This window comes from Cottoperca gobio, chromosome 19, assembly GCF_900634415.1.
Source record: "Cottoperca gobio chromosome 19, fCotGob3.1, whole genome shotgun sequence".
Classification (NCBI taxonomy): domain Eukaryota; kingdom Metazoa; phylum Chordata; class Actinopteri; order Perciformes; family Bovichtidae; genus Cottoperca; species Cottoperca gobio.
This window is the reverse complement of record NC_041373.1, coordinates 7,332,908-7,355,486: the sequence shown is the minus strand read 5'-3', so window position 1 is coordinate 7,355,486 and position 22,579 is coordinate 7,332,908. Positions and strand designations below refer to the sequence as shown.

The window sequence follows — 22,579 nt, the reverse complement described above, 5'->3', positions numbered from 1 at the left end:
TTTTAAGCATGCTTTAATATTTTAACTGCCAGTTTTAGTTTATACATACTTGTCTTGATTGTTCAGAATTCTTTTTGGAATTTATTTAAAAGTTATTAGTTATTTGTAGATATGAGATTTTGCTAAAAGAATGATTAGGTTAATATAATCTTTAATTTTATTCCCATTACATTTATTGAAACCAAAAGAATCACTCTCGAGGCACAAAGTAAAATCAGAGTCAATATTATCAATAATTAAAATCCACTCAAGTCCTTCCATAACCCTCTAGTCTGTGTGCTGTGCCAACTAATGAAGTGTTTCTGGAAGTGCATCACGGATACATTTACTGTAATATCCTTTTTCTACTTTACAAGAAAATGATTAGCTGGGTAATATCTGTGTATACTTTTAAAGGAGACCTCCCTAACTTTATTAGACAAATACTTATAAGGTAAATTCCAAATATTTTTCCAATTTAATGTAAAACATTTTCCAAGCTGTTCCAGTAAGTAACAACAAAGGAGACATCACTCTGAAATAACATACATAGACCTCTGTTGACAAAAAGCATAGGTCTATCTGACCCGCATGAGGATCTGCAGAAAGAGTATTAGGGCACGGAAGAAGGGAAAAAAATTAGGAAGATTAATTTATTTTGCAAATTTTGAGAATAAAGTTGAACTTTTAGTATTTACGCTACCAGTACTGTGATTTATTCTCGAAACTTTGACTTAATTCTCCAAATGCAGAAGAAAAAACTTCCTGATTTATTTTGTTCTTATGCCTGGCACCAGGGGCGTAGCTAGGTTTTCAAGTTTGGGTGGGCTTAGCCCAGAGGTGAGGTGGAGCTGTGTGCACCTGCATGGTAGTACAATTACCATTAAAGAAACTACACACCCATAGTGTTTTGTGCTGGTTGCGTCGTCAATATATTAGTCATGTTAACCAGGTCCATGTTACCTGGCCTTAGTCATGTTGACATGTCTTAGGAGTAGGGTGGACTTCACATCTTCTAGGGGGGTCCAGGGCCATGCTCCCCCGGGCAGAATGTTTTCAACATTTTAAAGTGAATTGTCTGCATCTGGTGCACTTTGAGAGCAAAATTAAGATGCTACATCTAATAGAACTTTGTGGTCTTGGTAAGGGGAGGGGGCACAACTCCCAACACTAACATGAACAATATATAAATCTAAGTATAAAAAATACCATAACCAATGACAATTAAGTGAAATATTTTCATCTTCAAAAATGTATTCTTCAAAAAGGAGCATGAGCCGCGAATCCCAGTTTTTTTCATTTGGATGTGAATTTATAATTGTTTCTTACTAATCTTATACTTGCTCATCTCTGTGAGCCCATGGGGTTGGGGTGAAAATATAAGAATGTTTGCCCTTCCTGTTGATGGTACTTGCAACTGTGAAAATAATAATAAAAAATTAACAATATTTTAAAATATCTGTATAGCGTTAGCCCCTTTCCACACAAAAAGGAGCATGAGACGTTTCCATGTTTTATGTCCACGCCTCTTCTTCTGACATCCCGACTTTATGCAGGACAGAACATTGCTCTTTACTGTCGGTCTTGACTGTTTCAATTTGAAGCCCACCTGAAATAGGCCTAGCTACGCCACTGCCTGGCACTAATAGTCTTCCGTAGAATCAATTGGATTCGGCCTGTTGTTGAAGAACCGGCTTTTGTCAAAGCACAGGTGCAACTAATCACATGATGATTGCTTCCTAGCATTAATCCAGCATGCGCAATACTAAAGGTGTCTCACATAAATGCTGTGCACTCATCATTAATGCAACCAGTCACACCTGTGATAGTTGAGTCAACATGTCTGTTTCTCTTTGTTCATTTTAATGTAAACTGCAGAAATGATGTGTGACCTAAAAGTAGAAAAATATGCATGAACTTAATGAAAAAGCCATGAAAAGACCTTTCCAGATAGTAAGTGTAACAGTTCAACACGCTTACTGTGATGCTCTAAAGATGTATGCAACCCTACATGTGTTAAAGTGGATTTAGATGCAACGTAGAAATAAGATTGCATAACACCAGGGATCCTGTGAATGGGAGGAGTAAATCAGGACCGCAAGCCTGAAATACACGTTCTGCAAACCCTCCAATCCAGTCGGCTTTACTCTGTGTAGCCCGGAGCAGCAGATCACAGCTCTCTGAGCCACCACAACATTCCTGATAGCATTCTCCTCGCTGGTAACCATTTTAGTTGTTTTTATTTGAGCTGTGAGTCCGGAGAACCGGAGTTTATTGGGGATGGAGGCTGCTGTTGCTGAGAGAAACGCGCCGGTGAGCCGGCTGGAGAGATGCAACCACACGGCGTTCATAGAGAAGCACACGCTATATGTGTGGGGAGGTTACCAGGTAAGAAATGTAGGCTAGTTGTACCTGTGCAGGTAAATGTATGTCTTTTTGTAAGTATCCATTACCTGTTGTCCTCTGGGAACTTCATGTTCTTTGTTGTTATAGTAGCATGCTGAAATGGACAGTTTACCACTCTTTAAAAATAAAACTTTTTTTTTTTTTTTAACCAAAACTGATCAGCTTTTTTTCTTCAAATTGGTTTAGACTTTTATAGAGCTTGTGTAGGATGTAGTTTGTGGTACTCAGTTTTTCTAATATTTTGTCCACTCTTGTATGATAGAAGTGTAAACAACACCACATCATTCACTTGTACCTACATCCTTCAAAATGACCATGAAGTTGAATCAACACACACACACCGACCGTGTAAATTAAAACTACACATAACCTTTTTTATAAACTTTAGGCTTTATTGCAGGACTTTTTGCATTAGCTTCGGTTTACCTAAATAAACTGATAACTGAGTGTTTACCTACATATAGAGAAACATGTTGGAAGAAATGCTCTCAAAAGCATCTTTATAGAGCAGAACATGTTCCAACAAAGAAAACATTTCCCAGAGTGTATATTGTTGCTTCCTGATTGTTGCTATGAGTAGAATATCTATCTAATCACACGTAGTAGATGTTTTTAGCCAGAAATTGTACAATTTGTGCATCCAAAATCTGCTTTACTTTGTTGCTTTATTCAGCAGATAAGCGTATAAGTACAACATGTGTTCATACTGACTTTATCTCGTCTTTGTTCCCCTCACAGGTAGTTGCTGGAGAGGACATCATGTTGCCCAGTGATGAGATATGGCTCTGTGATCTAGACAGCGGGGTGTGGTAAGATGGGAACTATGCTGTTTAATCAGCTGATATGAACACTGTGTCACCTTGACATTAAAGCTGTGGATGTCGGCCTAGAGTGTGTTTTTGTTAGTTATTTTTTAACAATGGGTCAAACAAGATGCATTGACTGTGCAAAAGGCTATAGTTAAAGGGAGAATTTGTTCATTTAAATCTCAAATTAAAAAGCATATTTCCAAGGGTTCAGCTGTTTCTTTCCTTTTTGTGTGTGTGTTTTTGTGCCACAGGGAGCAGAGGCAGATCACTGGTGACAAACCCCCAGAATTATCACGCTCCTGTGGCTCTCATGTTAACGGCACACTCTACATCTTTGCAGGGCAAAGCTCCGTTGGATACACAAACCAGGTGAGTTTCCTGGACTACCATCAACGGTGTTTGTTAATGCAGCTGGCTTTGACTCTCTCTCGTGTATTATCATTACAGTGGAGTCACAGAGCGGAGCATCCATATTCTGTGGGATATTCTCCAAGTTGAGACTAGAGCTGCATTAAGAAGTCAACTAATTTATTTATTAGAGTGTGTGTGTGTGGGTGTATATATCCTTTATTTAACCCGGTTAAAGTCTCATTGAGATTAAACATCTCTTCTCTATAGTGACCTGGCCAAGAGGGCAGCATGAACTGTTTCAACAATAATCTCAAACTGTACAAACGGACAAATACCATTGGCACACAATTCAACTGAATGAGTACAATATCCAGTTTATGCACTTTGCACGTTTTTAAAGTTCTAATGTATATAACTGGCGCAATTTCAGTGAAAGATTCAAGAGCAATTTCATCGACCAAGAGTGCTATTTTCTCCATCCTTTAAAATTTATTTAAACTCCTCATAGTATCAGCTTTGATCATTTTGGGTCCTTCTGTACATTGTTCCAGGAAGAAGGGGACGTGTATTCGATCAACAGAAAAATAATAGCCAATGATTTCATGTAGATTTCTGTTTCTATATCATATTTAAATCATTATGTTACATTTAATGCATTTAGAGATGTGTTGTTCTTGTCTTGTACAAGATAAGTAAAGAAACATTTAATTTAGTCCAATACTTTGGTTTTTCACTAAAACTATTGTCACTTTTGTCATGTGCAGTCTTTGAGTGCCTTCCATCTTTGTCAGACAATGTCTGGAAATGTTGCACAATAAAAATGGCTGTGAGCTCTTAATACAGTGTGTGGATCGTTTGTGTCATTCGTTCCAAGACAGAGAGTCATGAAGAAGAAGGACATGACAAACAAAAAGCAATTACATTCTTAACAAACACGTTATAAATGCCAGATATGAAGTTTGTCCTGTTGAGCATGCCAAGCCTAGTGTGTTCTACAAAATGCAGATTTTCCTTTTGTCATCTGGCCTGATGGCTGTCTGTGATAGTGATTCACTTCCTCTTCAGCGATTTTTTTTTATTTTCTTTTGAGGATTTCTCATTTTAAACATCTCACTCGATGATAAAAAAGACGCCTCGTTGATTAATGTGGTGAATTTAACTCTTTTTTTTTTTTTTTTTTTTTGGTAGATGTTCAGCGTTGACCTCACAGAGCAGAGCTTCTCGTGGAAGAGAGTGACCAACACCAAGGGAACGACACCCTCACCACGAAACGAACACTCCTGCTGGGTTCACCGAGAAAGGTCAGTCCTGTCTGTATGAAACCACAGCACACAAACTCCCCCATGAACAATAGCTGGACCAACGCAAACAAACGGCAATTTAACATTTTGAAGAGCAGACAAAATTAAAATGTTGGAAAAGTGGATTTTACACGCATCACATTTTCACAAAAATACCTCCAGTTCTTCGTAGGATCATGTGTCCTTTTTTCCTTGGTGCAGATTTATCTACTTTGGTGGATATGGATGTAAGACCATAGGAGAGGTACAGAACACATCAACATCAAGCTTCGTCGTGGATGAGATGTCCTGGGTAACTGATGATAACCAAATGTGAACAAAACGTGCAGTGATTCCTTTGTTGACAGAACTGTATGCTAACTTTAGCATTTAGCTTGTTTTGGCACTCATGATCCTATTTCAATCATGTCTTTTTAGTCAACAATTGGAGACACGTTATTTAGGTGCTGGGGTTGGAACAATGAAATCAGTGTTTTTGATACACATACCGCCACGTGGAGCACGCCACAGACTAAGGTGAGTGATTTCATGTCTAAGCCTTTAATGGAGAGGGCTTGGTATGCAATTAAGCACTTTCTGTACTACAATTCCCTTGTGCATTTACATTTAAGACAATAATATAGCTTTATTAGGTTTACCATTTGTATGTATGGTATAAATATAGTTTTTGTTTTGTCCAGGGTCCTGCTCCTGCCCACAGAAGCTGCCATGCCAGTGCCCTTCTGGGGAACAAAGGTTACGTCTCTGGTGGCGTGGTGAGTTGTCTGGGTGATGCTGAGCAGCTTGTAAACACCAGTTCATAGTTCACCCTATTAAAAAAAGCTTGTGTAGCTTAAAGCGCCAAAAACGATTATTTTGAAAAACTCAAAAGCAATGTCTCTCTCCAGAAATCCTGACCCGGTTACTCAGGATAATCCACACACCTTGCTGTGAGGGGTTTCATGTACAAACTATTTTCTTTATACACCCGCTAACTACTTCACCGCGCAGAAAGAAGGGTGCATCTAATCGTCTAGCTAACGTTGCTGCTCAACTGTGGAGGACGCCATTAATGTCTACATCTCCCGCTGTCACATACCTCTCATCCATGAGTAGATGCGTGCTTCCTGCTGTGCAGTGATGTGGTTGGCGGGTGTAGTTTGGTAGAAAGAAAAATGCTTTCTACATGATACCGCTCACAGCAAGGTGTGTGGATTATCCTGAGTAACTGGTTCATGATTTCTGGAAAGAGACATTGCTGTTGAGTTTTTGTTTTCTTGGCACTTTAAGCACCACAAGCAGAGTGCCTTATAGCAACATTATATTGGAGAGAAGGCAGTCTAGATAAGTAGCACTACAAGTAAGAGGAAAAATATGTATTTTTGATTTTGGGCTGAACTGTCCCTTTTTTTTTTTTAACTGCACATATCCTCATATCTGGACACTCCTGTGACCAAACAATTGGCCTGTGCACAATGCAAGATCTATAAAGAAATGTTTTTTACGTAAATGAATGCCTATTGATTTGTAAAGAGATGTGACCTCTTCAGGCATCTGTACTTTTGCCTGTGAGGTGTGACTGACCAATTAAATGGGTAGCAGCCTTTTGACCGTGCATACTCATACGATTGTAATGAGGAGTAAACTCTGTCAGGACTTTACTCTTGACTTAAAAACAACATTTCTATGTTTGCAGGACATGGCGGAGTTGGACATGTTCTGCTTAGACCTGGACACCTGGACCTGGACTTGCTTGTAAAACTTCCTTTACTCTTTGACACGCACAGTAGTTGTAACCTTTGTATAGACGGCTCTTCTTTCCAATGATGTACTGACCTCTGTTGCATTCTGCTGCTTTCCACCAGTGACATCTCCCCATCCTGCTCACCTCTGGGGCGCTCCATGTTCACCATGACGCCCACATCAGATCACACACTCTTCATTTACGGAGGTCTCAGCACGGACGGAAAAACTCTTAGTAAGTGTCGGCCATAGAATTAAAAAAATTAGACTATCTCAAATGCTTCTGTATGCTCCAAGTCTTCTCTGCCTCATGGACGGATAATGGACCGCATGAAGAGACTCAAAATGACCACAAACGGATGCAAAATGGCTACAAAGAGACACAAAATGAATCACTTGCATCATTTTGTATAGTGTGTGTCAAAAAGAGGCCTTGAAACTGCCAAAATATTTAACCTGCATATTACCTTCTTAATTGATCTGTCTGATAGTTTTGTCAAACTCACTGAAGTTTATTTAAGCAATAGCTCACGACAGGCCGTGATGTATGGTCATTATATCACAGTTAAGGGGCGTGGTCCGGCCCGACGCCCCTTAACTGTGATATAATGAGCATATATCACGGCCTGTCGTGAGCTATTGCTTTTATAACCCGGTTACCAAGTGTGGCAATATGAAAGAAAAATACACACTCCAATTGAAATAGTTTTTATTATTAAATAATGATCAAAATAAAATGGTCCCTCCGTTGCCTTCTCCACAAAACAGTGCGAGGTGGTTGCTATGCAACAACACTAACAACTAGCGAACATATTAGACAACGTTGATCGATTATTTGGCTATTTATAGTATAGTTCGCCTTTACCGTTTCTGACAGTTGCATAAAAATCTCTCAACATGTTATTGAGCTGCTGTTTTGTCGACATCTGAAAGTCTGACCACAGCTTTAAGAAACAAAGTTACAAAGCTTTACTCTGGAGGAGTGGATTGATCAGTGCCTATCTCCAGAGAAAAAAGCCCCTAAAAGACGACATGCAGAGCTACGTGAAGAGCAGGTAGACCAAAAGGAAATGAAACTAACAGAACACCGTGAAGCAAACAAAATGGGCAGTTAATACTTTGAAGACTGGTGTCAGGATAACTGACGTAATTTAACAGCTGTAACAGTTGTAGCTTTTTCTCAGACGCGGAGGGATACTGACTTGTTGTGAAAAGTAACTACAATTCTACCCGTGATATACGCCCATTATACCACGGCTAAGAACCAATCAGATTGCTCGATTTGACATGTCCGTTTTATAATCTGTATATCACTAACCTCTCTGCTAGATGATGCCTGGCAGTTTAACACACAAAAGAGAGAGTGGAACATGCTGATGCACCCACACAAGGACAAACCCAGGTAATACATTTTGTCAGTCAGTTTTTTTTTTTCCCGTGTTGAAGTGTAGCTCAGTGTTTTGAAAGTCGGTGTGTGAATGTTTCTTTATTCCCCCACATGTTTGTGTTCCTCAGAGTCAGTCACACAGCGTGCCTGGGAAGTGACAACGATGTGGTCGTGTTCGGGGGAAGCAGCAAAATGTGCTTTCTCATAGATTCGGTATGTGATTTAGAACTTTTCAGTTGCCTTTTGTTTGTTTTTTTAAATCTCTTTACACTTTCATAGGAAAGTAATATAAATTATTTTGTGAAAGATTTAGCAGTAAATTCTTATCTAACCGAAAGCTTTCATAGGTGAACAGTGAGTTCTTAGTGAGTAAAATGTTGTGCAGTATCTTTCTTTTATTTTTATTTTCAAGCAAAGAAAGGCAAACTTTTGCCTTTTTTAAACACCTTATTCCTTCTGTAATATTTGAATTTGCCCCATTTGTTAAGTGAACCAAATATAGCTTGGCGATTAAGTATAAAATGTTGCACAAAGAACTTAAATGGATTAAAGTGCACGTATAGTGTGTGCTTATAATTTCACATGTGAAGCCAACCAAAACAGAAGTTTAAAAGAAAGTGTCTTTGAGGGTAAAACAAGACTCCTAACACGCATGTTCACACTCTTAGCTTAGCCTTGTAGCGAGCTATCTTATGAATACATCCTCTGGGGACCATAAACATCTGTACAAAATGTTGTGCCAATCCATTTAATAGAGATATTTTTAGTTTGGGCCGAAGTGGTAGACTCAGTGACATTACCACCCAGAGCCAGTTTAACCCACATGTTGCTGTTTTCAGTAAATACTTAATTTTATTCACAGTTTTAAGAGGCTTAAAACTTTTTGAAAGTAGAAAAAAAAAATGATTCCAGTAATTCATCTGTCATCCATCCGCATGTGATTTCAATGTCATACCTCTTGTATCAGGTGGTTATTCTGAGGGCTCCATCACATAATCTGTGCAGAGACGTGTTCATGTTTCAGACCCAGCCGTACTCCCTCTCCAGGTATGTTGAACCACGTTATGTTTCTGATAACAATACCTCTGATCCAGAGTACTGCTCTGCTCTGAAGTCACATTTTGTGACGTGTGGTGTATTATTCTTCACTTTCTGTTGTGTTAGTGGTTTGTCACATGCTCCCCTTGTTTCCACCGCAAATGATGTACATTGGCAGCATGTGAGAGCATGTTTGCACGTCGTCTCCGTTCACACATGATTTAGCAGTTTTAACAAAGTCCACCGAGACCTTTTTGAACACTCGGAGCTATTTATACTTTGGCCCTGTTGGACCTGTGTGCAGGAGGACGTGCTGTTATGCTAATGAGCTTTACACTGTTCTTTTGTATGGTTCGTCTGTGAAATGTTTCACATGAAAAAGATTCGAATGACTCGCTTGAGATTAAAATGTTAGTAAAGTAGCATTATGTTAATTTGAGCCTGAAAACATTTGATAAGAGTAGTTTGTTTATTCATTTTCGTTTTTTGGGGTGCAACATGATTATTTTCATTATTGATTAATCTACTGGCAATGTTGGCCGACTGTTGGTCCTTTTTGGTGTCTTATTTCCCACCGCCAGAGGAGGGAGACGAGGGTTCTGCACTCCAGCATTAATTACTTTTTAATTAATTAATTAATTTATAAATAAAGCATTGCAACATGTCACGGGTTTACAGAAATGATGATAAACAAAAACGGTTTGAAGTTCTCCATTTTGAAGCAGTCCAGAGGGCAAAAGCGCCTGAAACCTTGCAATCAACCGCTGGGCCATAAACATGCAAATGATAACACATGAGTTGCTAGTTATTCATTATGTAAAGAGACAAAAGCTTTGGAGCATCTGAACAAGCTCTGTTTTTCTTTCCTCTGTAGATTGTGTGACGACTTTATAGGAGGAAACCCGGAGCTGTTTGGGGAGCAGCTGAAGTGGCTGCCATCAAAGTTGCGAAACAAAATCGACAAGCGAGCGGCCTTTTTCTCTTCTACGAAGCCCGTTCTTACAGAGTTAGTTTTTTAGTTCCTGAGCTAGTTTGTTGTTGTAGTAATAATAATTCTTCTTCTTCTTATTATTATTATTATTATTATTATTATTATTATTATTATTATTATTACAAAACTGTTCTTTTCATGTGTTGGAAATGTTTTTTGTGTTTAATGATTTAAAAAAGAAAGTGGCATTTTAACTTAAGACACATTTGTATGTTTTCTTTGTCTTGTTTTAAACGACCACTTTAGATTTGGTAAGAGTTTACTCCTTATGGTGATTTAATGATGTGCAATCTGTTTTTGAAATAAAGATATTGATATGATGTATATTACTGTGGTATATTATCAGTGGTGGAAAGTAACAAAGTACATTTACTCAAGTACTGTAGTGAAGTACAATTCTGGAGTACTTTACTTTTAGCGTTTCCATTTTATGCTACTTTATCACTTTATTACACAGGCAACTTTTTTTTTTTTTTTTTTTTACATATTTAGGTTACTATAAACTGTAAACTAATTATGCTGTTTTAGGTTAAAATAAGACTTAATACTTTGGTGAAATTCACAAGCTGTGTGTTAAATTAAAATGATTAATGCATCAATAAGTATCCAAAATATACATTATATCTACTGTCTGTGCTTTTTGTACTTTTAGTATGTATGTATGTATGTAACATTGTGAATGCAGGACTTGCAACAGCATTTCTACACTGTGGTATTGATACTTTTGCCAAAGTGAAATATCAGAGTACTACTTCCACCAAACAAATTGAACAATGCAAGTAAGTTGTGAGGTAGAACAAAAGAATGAAGCAAAAATGATAGTCTTTAAAGAAAAGAGGAATTTAATATTCCACTTTTAATCAAATCAGCCTAAATGATTTTTGTTCTCCATTATATATGAAGCAAGTGTCAAATGGGTTTTTAGAAAAATACTCAAACTTTTGCAATGATTTGACTCTTGAATGTCTGAGTTTTTGTCTGGGCTGCCCTTTACTGCTAAAAGACATGTACATTAAAAAGGTAAATGTTACCTGAGAAAGAAAAAAATGATACATGTGTGAAGGTTTATTTAACATTATTTCTTCCACTTTGTGAATTTATTCCCCTCTTACTTCCTCTTGTGAGTTTCTGATACAGACCATTCAACCTTTAGTATCATTGTTCTTCCTTAAAGTGGAATTTCACTGACTTATCCCATTTTTCAAGAACCTATAACCCCACGGCTACCTCTTCTTACCTTCTATTTGAAAATCATACGTCTGACAAAGAAATGCAAAGCGGGGCCAGGGGATATTCTTTTTCATTTTAGCAAGAGGTGATTTTGAGAAGAGGCCTAAATGAGTGCTGGAGGTGTGCCTGTTGGTTTCACATGGGTCGGACGTAGTTAGCAGGGAGCATGCCCCGCTGCCCTGTGCGCTGGTTACATCCAAACATCCACCCTTCATCTATCTGCTCCACGTCTAAGAGCAGATCGCCTTCCTGCAGAGAAACTTCATCTGCTTCTGCTGCCGTGTAGCTGTACACGGCCTGGTAACGTTTCTGTGGAGTTGAATCACACACACACACACACACACACACACAGGAATTTAACAAACACAGGCACCCATGCAAAGATGCACTGACATGCAGCGTAAAGACTCCTAACAGATTGATTTGTGTTGAATTTCCCTATGGCGTGAGAAATGAACACACACACTCATAAACTGCACTCACATATGCACAAATGCACAGGAGCACTCACACTTTGACCTCTGTATGAACTAAAAAGCTAAACTTTTATCAACGTCACAAACTACATCAACAAATGTCAATAAATAAAATACTGAAAAACAAAATTGAGAATACATTTATATTACAATAAATAGCCGTACACCATACACGCATGCATGTGGACACTGTCTTATACTGTTGTGTTCTTTTAGTCTTGAGATGTTTTATATGTTTTATAGCTTAAGTTACTTCTAATTACAGGAGATATTGATGCTACAGCATGCATTGATATTTTAGAAAATACTGAGCGTCCAACTTTGTAGCAACAGTTTATGTTTGTCCATTTCCTGTTTCGACCATTATTTTGGTGGGCAGATTATGAGAGAATGTTCCCGTGGGCGCAGACATGCAAAAGGACCCCACCACCTCTACTACATAGTACACACAGACTTTATATTTGTTTAGCTTCTTTTCGTTGGTGTTTTGTGTCTCTTTGTAGTCGTTACGCAACTTTTCTTTGACCATTTGTAATTGTCTTGGTCTTATTGTAGTTATTATTTTATCTTTGCTTGTTTTGCCCTTTTTGTAGTTGCTTTTTCTTTCTCAATTGTGTTGTTATTTTGACTCTCTTCCTGGTTGGTTGTGTCTCTTTGAGTGACGTTTTGTTGTTGTCTGACACTTTGGGCCCTTTGCCCTGTGCCCAGTAGGCCCGTTCAGTAATTCATGACCCCCGTGCACAAAGCCAGGTCCGTTAAAAATGTTTTTCCCATATTGGTTGTGGAAGAAGTTGACTGGACTGCACAGAGCTCTGACCTCAACCCCATCCAGACGCAGATGTGGAACGCAGTAAGCATGTATGAGCCTTAATGCATTGTGGCTGAATGGGAACAAATCCCTGCAGCCAGGTTATAAAATCCTGTGGAAGCCTTCCTAGAAGAGTGGATGCTGTTATAGCAGCAGATTGATACCCTCTGTTTTGTAATGAGATGTTTAACTATCACATATAATGATCAGGTGTCCACATACTTTTGGCCACTTAGTGTATGTTTATGTACTAGCCTTACCCCTCCACTAGGTGGTGCTACAGCAGCAGGGCACATTTGTCCGCCTGGCGGCTGACTGAATCTCTCAGGGTTGGCTGGTTGTCCCTCAAAGTCTAAAAGTGAATACAAATATATAGAGTTAAATACTGTTCTTTACAGGAGTGTGCCTCAAAAGGTGTAAGGATGTTTCCTACCTTGTCTATTCTCAGGAGGAGGTGCGTCACTTCGAATCCTGCTCTTCTCAAATTCTTCATGGTACTTTATCTGCACACACAGGCGGCAACACACTCATGTTAAAGCAACAACTGTTGACCCTCAAGTTCTCGGTGAGAAGTATCTCACCATTTTAGGAGGTGCTGAGAGACGATGATTTAATGTCTGCTGCAAAATCAACAGTTTTCGGAAACATTTAAGCCTGTCTGTTTTAAGTTCTTGAGTTCCTCATATTACAATCACATACAAAAAGAAAAAGAAACAAAAAGATGAAATGTACAAATAAATAAAGTAAATAAAATAATTTTACTAATAGAAATATAAAACCTATGCTATATCTACAGTGTTTTATTGATCGTTGAATATATTTTAAAAAGTTTGCTTATTTACTCTTTATTTACAAACTATGACCTTCAATGGGACATTTTGTCGGGACGGTTACTGTTTTTGGCTTATTTGAGTTTCTCCACTCTGAGTTTCTACTGATATGTTCATGTTCATCACTTCATGTTTGAAGGCTTTGTCTTCTCATGGTTTAGAAACTGTGGAAATCTATGACAGTCACACTATAACTGAACAAAAGGGACTGTTTAAAGATTCTTTAAGTAGATTTGTGAGAAACTCGAGTGTTCAGACGCTTGTTGCCAGTGAGTCTACCAGGGGACAGAGAGAGAGAGACGATGACACAACCTCTATCCAATTAATCAAATACAGTTCCAACATTTTAGTAGGCTTGAAGAGGAAACTAACTGAATGTTGAAGTAGGAAAATAAGAGATGGAGCAGACCCCCTCCCCCCATGTGTCCTCAATAGACCTCAGGAGAAGTAAACACAGAGATCGGATAGGATGGGGAAAAGACTGGGGGAGAGTTATGGACTAAAAAACTAAATGAAAAGAACTGAGGGAGGGAGGAAAGAAAGAAAGGAAGAAAGAAAGGAAGAAAGAAAGGAAGAAAGAAAAGAGGGAGGTAGGGAGAAAATAAAGAGAGAAAGGAGGAAGGAATGAAGGAAGGAAAGAAGAAAGGAAGGAAGGAAGGAAGGAAGGAAGAAAGGAAGGAAGCTCCCAGTGGAAAAAGAAGTTACTAGATTTTTCCTTTTTCACAGGCAGCTTATCTCATTCCTTTCTGCAACCAGAGCTCTCTTGAGACAAAAAAGAGAAACTGTGTGTTAGTTTAAGTGTGGTATGTGTGTGTGTGTGTGTGTGTGTGTGTGTGTGTGTGTGTGTGTGTAGTGTGTGTGTGTGCAGCAGAGAGCGGACGTTCACTTTGTGTCCACAGCTGAGAGACTTTGACCATATAGGGCAGCTGCTGCTCAGTAGACGGGGAGAAATGTCTGAAATGTGTCTCTGCAGGATTCTTCACTGCTGCTTGCAGCAGTTTATTCTCTGCTCGTGTCTCAGCTTTGTGTTAAGTACCAGTCCATAAATCTACCATCTACCATCCTGTTATTGGACCGGGATGTTTTCTTGTTGTGTCTTACGGGAAATGGCTCAACTTGCTGCTTGCATCTTGCAATGTCCTGCTTGTTTTAAATTAGTTTTAAAAGTTGATTTACCCAAAATATTAAACAATTATTTATGGAATTTAGTTTTTGGCGCAGTTTGTCTTTGCATACAAAATGTCTTAGTTACTGCAGATAATCCACAGAACGTGCTTTCTACAATTGTCACTACTATCTAATGAAGAAGTAGCATCTATGAAATCAGTTTAAATTGTGTTTTTTGGATAGTATGGTTTCAGACATCTGTCTACATCTATGATTCCCCTAGTTTGGCTCTTAAATTGGCACATTTTCTTTAATAGTCTTTAAAAATGTTAACCTTTCCCATAAAAACCACTACCACAGCTTCTACGTATAGAACTGACTAAAAATAACATCGGAGGGAAGGATACGTCACTCTCTGCTGGATGTTTAGGGTACCTCCCAAACAGGAAACAGCAAGAACACAGTGTCAAACAAAATGGCTATCCAAAAGTAATAGGGGGCTATTGTTACTGGCAAACATCTTAGAAGATATCTCATAGCCTGGGCACGAAAAAGCTAAAACTGTCTTCAATACAAGATACCGTTGGAGCTGAGAAAATATGCTTCTTTGCGATTCATTTGAACTGAACCTTTAATATGTCAAAGTGTTTCTTACGTTACTGATCTGGTCTTGCGTCTTCTTCAGTCTCTGCATCTCCGGGGTGTCGACTACCACGCTGAAACCTTTCCCCTTGTTCTTTTCAAAGTCCCCCTTGTAAAGAGCCTGAAATGTAAAGTTAATTCAAATATTAAATCAAGCTTATTTAAGAGGAATGAAATAGAAAAAAGATCATATTTGGTTTCTTGCTGAAGAATGCAGATGAGAAGATTAATACTTCTCTCATGTCTTTATGGTAAATATGAAGCTTCAACCAGCCGCTTTAGATTAGCATAAAGCCTGGAAAGGTGTCAAACAGTTAGCCTGGCTCTGTCCAAAGGTAATACAATCTGCACTTCTAAAGCTCATTAATTAACACCTTGGATCTAGTTTCGTTTAATCCGAAGACTTCCGAAGTCACGGCCAAGAACTAGTTTTAACACACAATCCCCAGTAACAGCACACAAGTCCTTTTTTCACTTCTGCTTTTGTATTGATTAAATAAATGAAATGTAGCTCAAGCTTTTGTTGCCTTTGGACGGAGCCAGGCTAACTGTTTCCCCCTGTTTCCAGTCTCTATGCTAAGCTAAGCTAACTGTCTGCTGGGATTTAGCTTCATATTTAACGGACAAACATGAGAGTGGTATCAATCTTCTCATCTCCCTTTCAGCAAGTAAGGTGAGTGAAAATGTTTTCATTAGATTTGTTACATTTCAATTCATGCACATTTCTGTCCCTCAAATGCATTCAAGGTGTATCGGTATCAGTTGAATGACATCTCGCTGTTCATAAAGGCTAAATAAAAAACACATGGTGGAAAACAAAATCATGTACTGTGTGTAACTCCCATTAACTTTTTTGCTTGTGACTGCTCAATTTGAATTGAGTATCGTACTTGCAACGTACTCGTCACAGGGTTCTTGTCTATGTGTGCAGTTCAATTAAAGAGCTATTTCCTCAACTGTTTAATTATAAAGCCTAAAGGCCCTGTCACACATATCCGTATGACAGAAACATATGCCGGCGCATACGAAATATCGGCAATACTTTGATATAAATTAAGGGTAAGTTGTGATCGTTTGAAGGACGCAGACGTTACGCCGAACACGGACGACATACACAGTTCTGTATGGCAGAAACATATGAATATGAAAAGTAGCTAAAAATTTGTCAGAGTCCAAATACGTCCAACTTTTCCACAGCGGTGTTGTAGCTGACGTATACATAATAAATTATTATACGTATGTCAAACTATTTAAAACGTATCAGAGCGTCTGGACAACGGAGCTGGAAAAGTGCCATCTGGTTCACGTCATGCTGATGCTGGAGAACGGCTAACATGCTGAACGCTAGCTGTACTGTAGAAACACGTTTAATAAGTTACTCCGTCGTCAGGTATAATCTTAACATAGGGTAGGAATAGGGTATCCACTCGTTATCAATAAATTGACTGTAGGGTTCACTGTCAGCCGACGTAGCCTATATCTAACGTACCTCTAACGTAGTCACGTAGGTATTCACGTACTATATTTACGTAAGTAAATAGGTAAATTAGGTAAGTATTCATGTACTGTATTTACGTAGGTAAGTATTCACGTACTATATTCACGTAGGTAAGTATTCACGTACGTATTCACGTATGTCTAACGTCACGTAACGTCTGCATATCTTATGAAGCACACGTCGGGTACGTCCTGGTAATTTTGAACATGCTCAAAACATCAGCGTTCAACAACGCACCCCAGCGTAACACCGCCTGCTCTTAACGAATACTACTTATACCTTACCTTATATCAACGTACACCAGCGTATTGCCGATATTTTGTATACGCCATATTGTTGTATATCTTATGCATTTGTTGGGTATTCGTCTGATACATTTTGTATTAGTAAGTGATGCTCTATCAATAGGTTAGACATGCGTATCTGTATACGTTCACTTTTCCGATCCGATGAAAAGTTGGACGTATTTGGACAAATTTTCATATATGCCAGCATACGTTTCTGTCATACGGATATGTGTGACAGGGCCTTAAAGAGTTAAAACGATACGGTAGGACTATTTCACAAAAACAAACTATTTTTCTTTAGATTTAGTTTGACAAATAAATAAAACTGTTCTTTTCTTATTTGTGGGTCTTATTTTGCAACAACTGCACTTGAAGCTGCTGCGATTTCTTTGTCAGCAACGATAAATTCAACATTATCTGAATGCAGCATTTGATAAAAAAAAACCACTTGGTAATGATTTAACGAGTAAAATGGGCATGCAGACTTGCAGACACACACATACATACACACATACACGGTTGGAGTTGGAAAGACGTCACATCTAAAACTTCGACGGACTGTTACGACTATAGAGACGTACGAAAACTTAGTGTTATTAGATTATTGGATGCGCTTCGGTTCTCGAGGCGAACCGGACGTACGTGACTGATCTGGTTTTGTGTCTTCTTCACTCTCTGCATCTCCGGAGTGTCGGCCACCATGCTGAAACCTTTCCCCTTGTTCTTTTCAAAGTCCTCCTTATAGAGCGCCTGCAAATGTGTAATTCATCAGTCTTTGAAATTAGACCCGAGGATAACTTCTCACCCCAAAGACGGTCGTACGCACACTTTTATTAAACGTGATTCACAAATAAACATAAACACACACTTTAAAGGCTAATTGTCGAATTTCCTTGTAAGTTTAGGCCCGGGAGGGAAACACTTCAACTTTAAACAAAGCCAAAATGTTTACTTGAAAGTACATCTGAGATCCACACACACACACACACACACACACACACACACACACACACACACACACACACACACACACACACACACAGTGAGTCATGTTCTTGCTATGATGAATATGCTGTCTCAGTAAGAGACCTTGACTGCCGAGACTTTTATGGTTATAAACAATGAACTGGGTTGGATGAGACGAGACGAGAGGGTAGAGAGCGAGAGAGAGCGAGAGAGAGAGAGCGAGAGAGAGAGAGAGAGAGAAAAGAGCTTGTTGTGGCTGTAGTTTCGCTGTGAAGAGGGGTCTGTAGTTCCCACTAAACTGTCGTGCTAATGTTTAACATGTGTGGCTTGTTTTCTTAGTGCACGTTGACATGAAAACATTCAAAAACAGAACGATGGAGATGGATTTTAAAGAGAAAGTGAGATGCAGAGAAACCAAACAAGCTTCCAGCTGCACGTTAATGAATCTGTTCAAACTTCTCCTTGAACCTAGTGGTTTGTTGAGTCTCTCAGCAAGAGCCAGGAGTCGATTAGCCGATTTTAAACATATGACTGGAGGCAGGGGAAACAGCTATAGCTTAGCGCCTTCCAAAGTTAAAGAAATAGGGGTACCAACACGAGGCCATGCAGCACATAGTATGGAACTTCTGCTATTGACATTTCAACAGATAAAGAGTGCTGTACTAAGTTTAACAAAACCAAACTAGAAGGGCATCAGAGAGTGCGGACCTACGCCAAGGCTGTTTCAATGAGTGAACGATAATGCATGTATGGGTTCTTCCTTGGCCCATGCTACACTTTTCCTCCAAGTTTCATGTAATAGCCAGTAGTTTTCCGTAATCCTGTTGCCGAACAAACCAGCAAACCAAACCGAAAACATAATCTACTTGGTGGAGGTGAAAATGCAAAATGTAAAGTACAAATTGATGATTTGAGTCCGAGGAAAAGGTTTGCAGGGGAAGAAAAGCTTTGCCTTAAAAGGTTGAGTGAAAAGACAATCCCCAAGGTAAGATTCCAACTGTAAAGGAATCTCTTTAATTCTGCGTGACTTGGAGGACTTAACGCTTTTCAGGGGCTAATTTGCTGGCTTGTACAGTGTGATGAGATTAGAGATTAAGAACAGTGAAGGTTGAGTTGAGCTGGGGCCACATGAGAGACCAAAAGGAAGAAGAGATTTAAGTGTTTTTTAAAACTAGGCTACAGTCCGAGTTCCTGATCACTTAGGAGAAATCAGGGTGTTTTTTAGTTAAATCTCAGACCTTCACATTAAAGTCAAGTTCGCGTGCTCTTGTTTTGTTTTAGCTTTTGGTCAAAAGTCTCATTGGATTCAATACTGGGAGGTGCGTCCTAGTATGCTGCTGTGAGACAGACAGAGAGCTGAGAGGAGGAGACAGATAGAGAGCAGAAGATACACCGAGTCATGATGACGACAACGAGATTAGGGCGAGTATCTCAGAAAGCAGTGATAGCAGAGACAGAGGACTCATCTGCGGCTGTCTCACCTGGCTGTTGAGCATGCTCTGTTGTTTGAGACGCAGATTCTCGGGGGTGTCGGCCACTATGGTGAAGGAGGTTTTGGGGTAATGCCTGAAAGAACAGAAGAGAGTAACAGAAATGTTAAAACATTTTTCTGCAGAAATAAACAACCAAAAGCTCCCAAAAAAGACGACTTTTGCTGCTTGTGGTGGTTTAGACTTTCACTCAAAAAGGGACAAATACAATATGTAATGTAGATGTAAGGTCGTAGTTTTATGATGAATTACAACTACAAGATTAAGTTAATAAGTGCTCCCACACAGAATCAGACGTTGTCCTGTTACTGTAAGGGTTGTCTGAACTGTTCAGGATGATGAGTGTGGTGTAAACACTCACATACTGCAGTAAGGTTTCTTCTCAAAGCCTTTGTAGGTCGTCATGCTCAGTGCCATTTTGCATACCTCACAGCTGAAACAACCTTTGTGCCAATACTAGGGGGAGAAAAAAGAGAGCAAAGAGTCAGAAATAAAGTGTCAAATATGCACAATTCTCAATCAGACTTGCTGATTGTTTAAATGTAAGTCCTTGGTTTGAAGAAGACTTCAATGTAACTCGCAGTGACAGAGCAGGAACATTCCTTTAATGCTCGACACAAGAGCACAGCTGATTCTCCTGTGCACTACTGCGTTATTATGCCAATGATAAGAGATGATTACTGTGTGAAATGACCACATGAAAATGGTTATTGTTTGTTTAGATGCTGTTTAAATGGATAGTTTGGACTGTTGGAAGTGGGGTTGTATGAGGTTCTTATCCATAGTCATGATATAACCTACAGTAGATGGAGGTCGGCACAGCCCCAGTTTGAAGTCCGATGCCGTTATATCCATCTACTGTCTATCTCTCTTCAAAGCCAAAAGACTCATTTGACAAGAAGAGTAATTTTAGCTCCCACAACAGAGAAGTTGCTGGTCTACAGCTGCCTCAATCGGTTAGTTTGATGGTGTCATTGGGTGATTTTGCTGTTTTAAAAGGTTAGTCCGGAATCACCAATGTCTCACAATAACCGATCGAGGCAGCGGTACACCAGCAACTTCTCTGTTCTGTGTGAGGTAAAATGACTGTTTTTGTCAAAGGAGTCTGGCTTTGAAGAAAGCAAAAGATAACGGCTTCAGCTCCCCGTCAGAAAGGGTTGTCTGAAGGCAAGATAAAGCAGTGAAAATATTCACAATATAGTGTACACTCAAACTGATAATTATTTTTTAAAGCTGGCTAAAATAGGTTTTGCTGCTGCCGTTCACCGTGCTGGTTCTCCTGCCTATTTCTTCTAAACTGTGGACGAGCCGACCGCCATCTATAAGTACCTCATACAACTCCACTTCAAACTATCCAAACTATCCCTTTAAAACCTCGGGGCTGTCAATTGCCAGATTAATGTATATGGATTAAAATAATGGTTTATAGTACTCCAACTCCCCCAGAGCCCTGTTTACATCATTTATTTGATTGGGTTAATCTCCAAAAAGGAAACATTTTAGTGCCACAAAATAAAAATAAACTTTGATGATTTGCAATGAGAAATGTACAGGATGCTTTAATGCAAATTATATACATGAAGTGTGCATAAATCATTGTGAATTTGGTCCTTAAATTATTAACTTATATTTTTTTAACATTAAGAGGTTTGTGGCCAATGTCAATCTAGCGGATGTGGTTTTCCTCCTCATAAGTCTTTTGTGTGCCTTTTTGTCAATTTGTTTGTGTATACACAGTGCAAGTGTGTATGTATTGTATGTTATTGTTCATGTGTAGCCAGCCACATAATCAGACAGATAATTTGATAAAAGGGTAAAGTATCTCAGAAAGATACTAAGGCCTTAAGTACAACATGTTTTGGTTAAAATGAGATATGTGCCATTATATTTGCTCACTATAAGCTACAATAATAGCCAGGGAAAAGAAAAATATATAGTGGCCTATCGGCAGTGGTGGAAGATAATGAGTACAATAAGTACATTAGTTACATTAGTTATTAGTACACTACTTAATAAGTACAATTTTGATGTACTTGATTATTTCCATTTCTGCCACTTTATACTTACTCCACTATAGGCAAATATAATACTTTTTTATTTTACACTGATTTGACTTTATTTACTAGTCACTTTGGCATGTTCATATAAATAAAACAAAAGATCATCAACATATCAATTATGGTGTGTTATTATAGATTAAGATACAACTGATTGGCAGTATATAAAGTAGGCTAGTTAAATTAGACCAGTCTTTATCAGCTTCAACATTAAAGGGATGAAACAATTAATGCATCAATAATTATAATCAATAATATAATATACATTATTCTGAAATGGACCATTCTGCATTTTGAGTACTTTTACTTTTGATACTTTAAGTATATTTTGATGCTGCTAATTTTGTACTTTTACTTAAGCAGGAATTTGAATGCAGGACCTGTAACATAACATAATATAGTAGGCTTGTCTACACTAGTTTTACTACTGTACACGAACTTCTTCCACCACCTAAAGTGCCCGCTACAAATAGCCTATAGGAAAGTTATTAAAAAAAACTAAATTCTCGACGGATTTTAGTGAAATTGTCATTTCAAAGTGATATTTGGTTAGTAGATGGAGTTAGACTTATTTCACCTTACCTTATCAAGGCAGTTTAATTTTTCTGTAGGGTAAACTGGTTTATTGCATCTTCCACAGGGCGGATTCATGATGGCGCAGGGATTCCTCAAACCACAAAACAAAACAAAACCTCACTGATTAAAAAAAAAGAAAGTAAAAAAAGTGTTCAGAAGTCAAGTACAGGCTGTGATGAGCAGCTGGGACACGAATTGTCCTTTTTTTCGCCTGCAGGCATTCAATTAATATACGGACGTAACCTCAAGGCAAGGAGGAGTCAAGCGTGAAGCATGGTGCCTTCATCAACCGTCGGATATAGGAATGTTCAGTTGTAGCAAGTAGCAATACCACAGTACACAAATACTCCCTTATTACATACATTACTTAAGTAACTATTATATTCAAAGACTTTGACTTATAATGGAGTATTTTGACAGTGTGGATCTGAAAACTTTCACCACCTATTATATTATTTACCAATACATATTATTTTCACATCCTACTCGAGAGTTGTGAATAACGGATTTCTGTGGAGCTCCTGAAGGTAGCTTCAAATGCATCAAGGGCAATCCGTAACAACTTTAAAAGGAGCAAATACGAAAGTATCCTTACCATAATGCACTGCATTAACACTAAAATACAATA

General features: G+C 38.6%; 2 protein-coding genes across 2 annotated transcripts; one reads left to right on the top strand and one right to left on the bottom strand.

The window, feature by feature from the left end:
* The first annotated feature begins 1,772 nt into the window (after positions 1–1,772).
* Positions 1,773–10,310, top strand: LOC115024807 (kelch domain-containing protein 1-like). Its single transcript, XM_029456661.1, has 13 exons — positions 1,773–2,367; positions 3,124–3,194; positions 3,446–3,563; positions 4,734–4,846; positions 5,048–5,138; positions 5,264–5,362; positions 5,527–5,601; positions 6,522–6,580; positions 6,691–6,803; positions 7,898–7,970; positions 8,084–8,168; positions 8,923–9,002; positions 9,868–10,310. The coding sequence occupies exons 1-13, from the start codon at positions 2,260–2,262 to the stop codon at positions 10,010–10,012; spliced, it is 1,230 nt and encodes a 409-aa protein (XP_029312521.1). The 5' UTR covers positions 1,773–2,259; the 3' UTR covers positions 10,013–10,310.
* Positions 10,311–10,803: 493 nt separating this feature from the next.
* Positions 10,804–22,145, bottom strand: LOC115024808 (LIM and SH3 domain protein 1-like). The gene is made up of 7 exons (XM_029456662.1): positions 21,958–22,145; positions 19,680–19,774; positions 19,310–19,394; positions 15,091–15,198; positions 12,932–13,001; positions 12,759–12,850; positions 10,804–11,523 (listed from the first exon to the last, which is right to left on the bottom strand). The coding sequence occupies exons 1-7, from the start codon at positions 22,024–22,026 to the stop codon at positions 11,350–11,352; spliced, it is 693 nt and encodes a 230-aa protein (XP_029312522.1). The 5' UTR covers positions 22,027–22,145; the 3' UTR covers positions 10,804–11,349.
* Positions 22,146–22,579: the final 434 nt, after the last annotated feature.

Bases quoted from the DNA above. Each gene is read 5' to 3' on its own strand.
- LOC115024808 (XM_029456662.1), bottom strand. From the start codon at position 22,026: ATGAATCCGCCCTGTGGAAGATGCAATAAACCAGTTTACCCTACAGAA. The intron at 19,775-21,957 runs GTAAGGTGAAAT...TTCTCCCCCTAG, and splicing joins AATTAAACTGCCTTGATAAG to TATTGGCACAAAGGTTGTTT. The intron at 11,524-12,758 runs GTAAGGCTAGTA...TCAACTCCACAG, and splicing joins TAGCACCACCTAGTGGAGGG to AAACGTTACCAGGCCGTGTA.
- LOC115024807 (XM_029456661.1), top strand. From the start codon at position 2,260: ATGGAGGCTGCTGTTGCTGAGAGAAACGCGCCGGTGAGCCGGCTGGAG. The intron at 5,363-5,526 runs GTGAGTGATTTC...TGTTTTGTCCAG, and splicing joins GGAGCACGCCACAGACTAAG to GGTCCTGCTCCTGCCCACAG. The intron at 7,971-8,083 runs GTAATACATTTT...TGTGTTCCTCAG, and splicing joins CCACACAAGGACAAACCCAG to AGTCAGTCACACAGCGTGCC.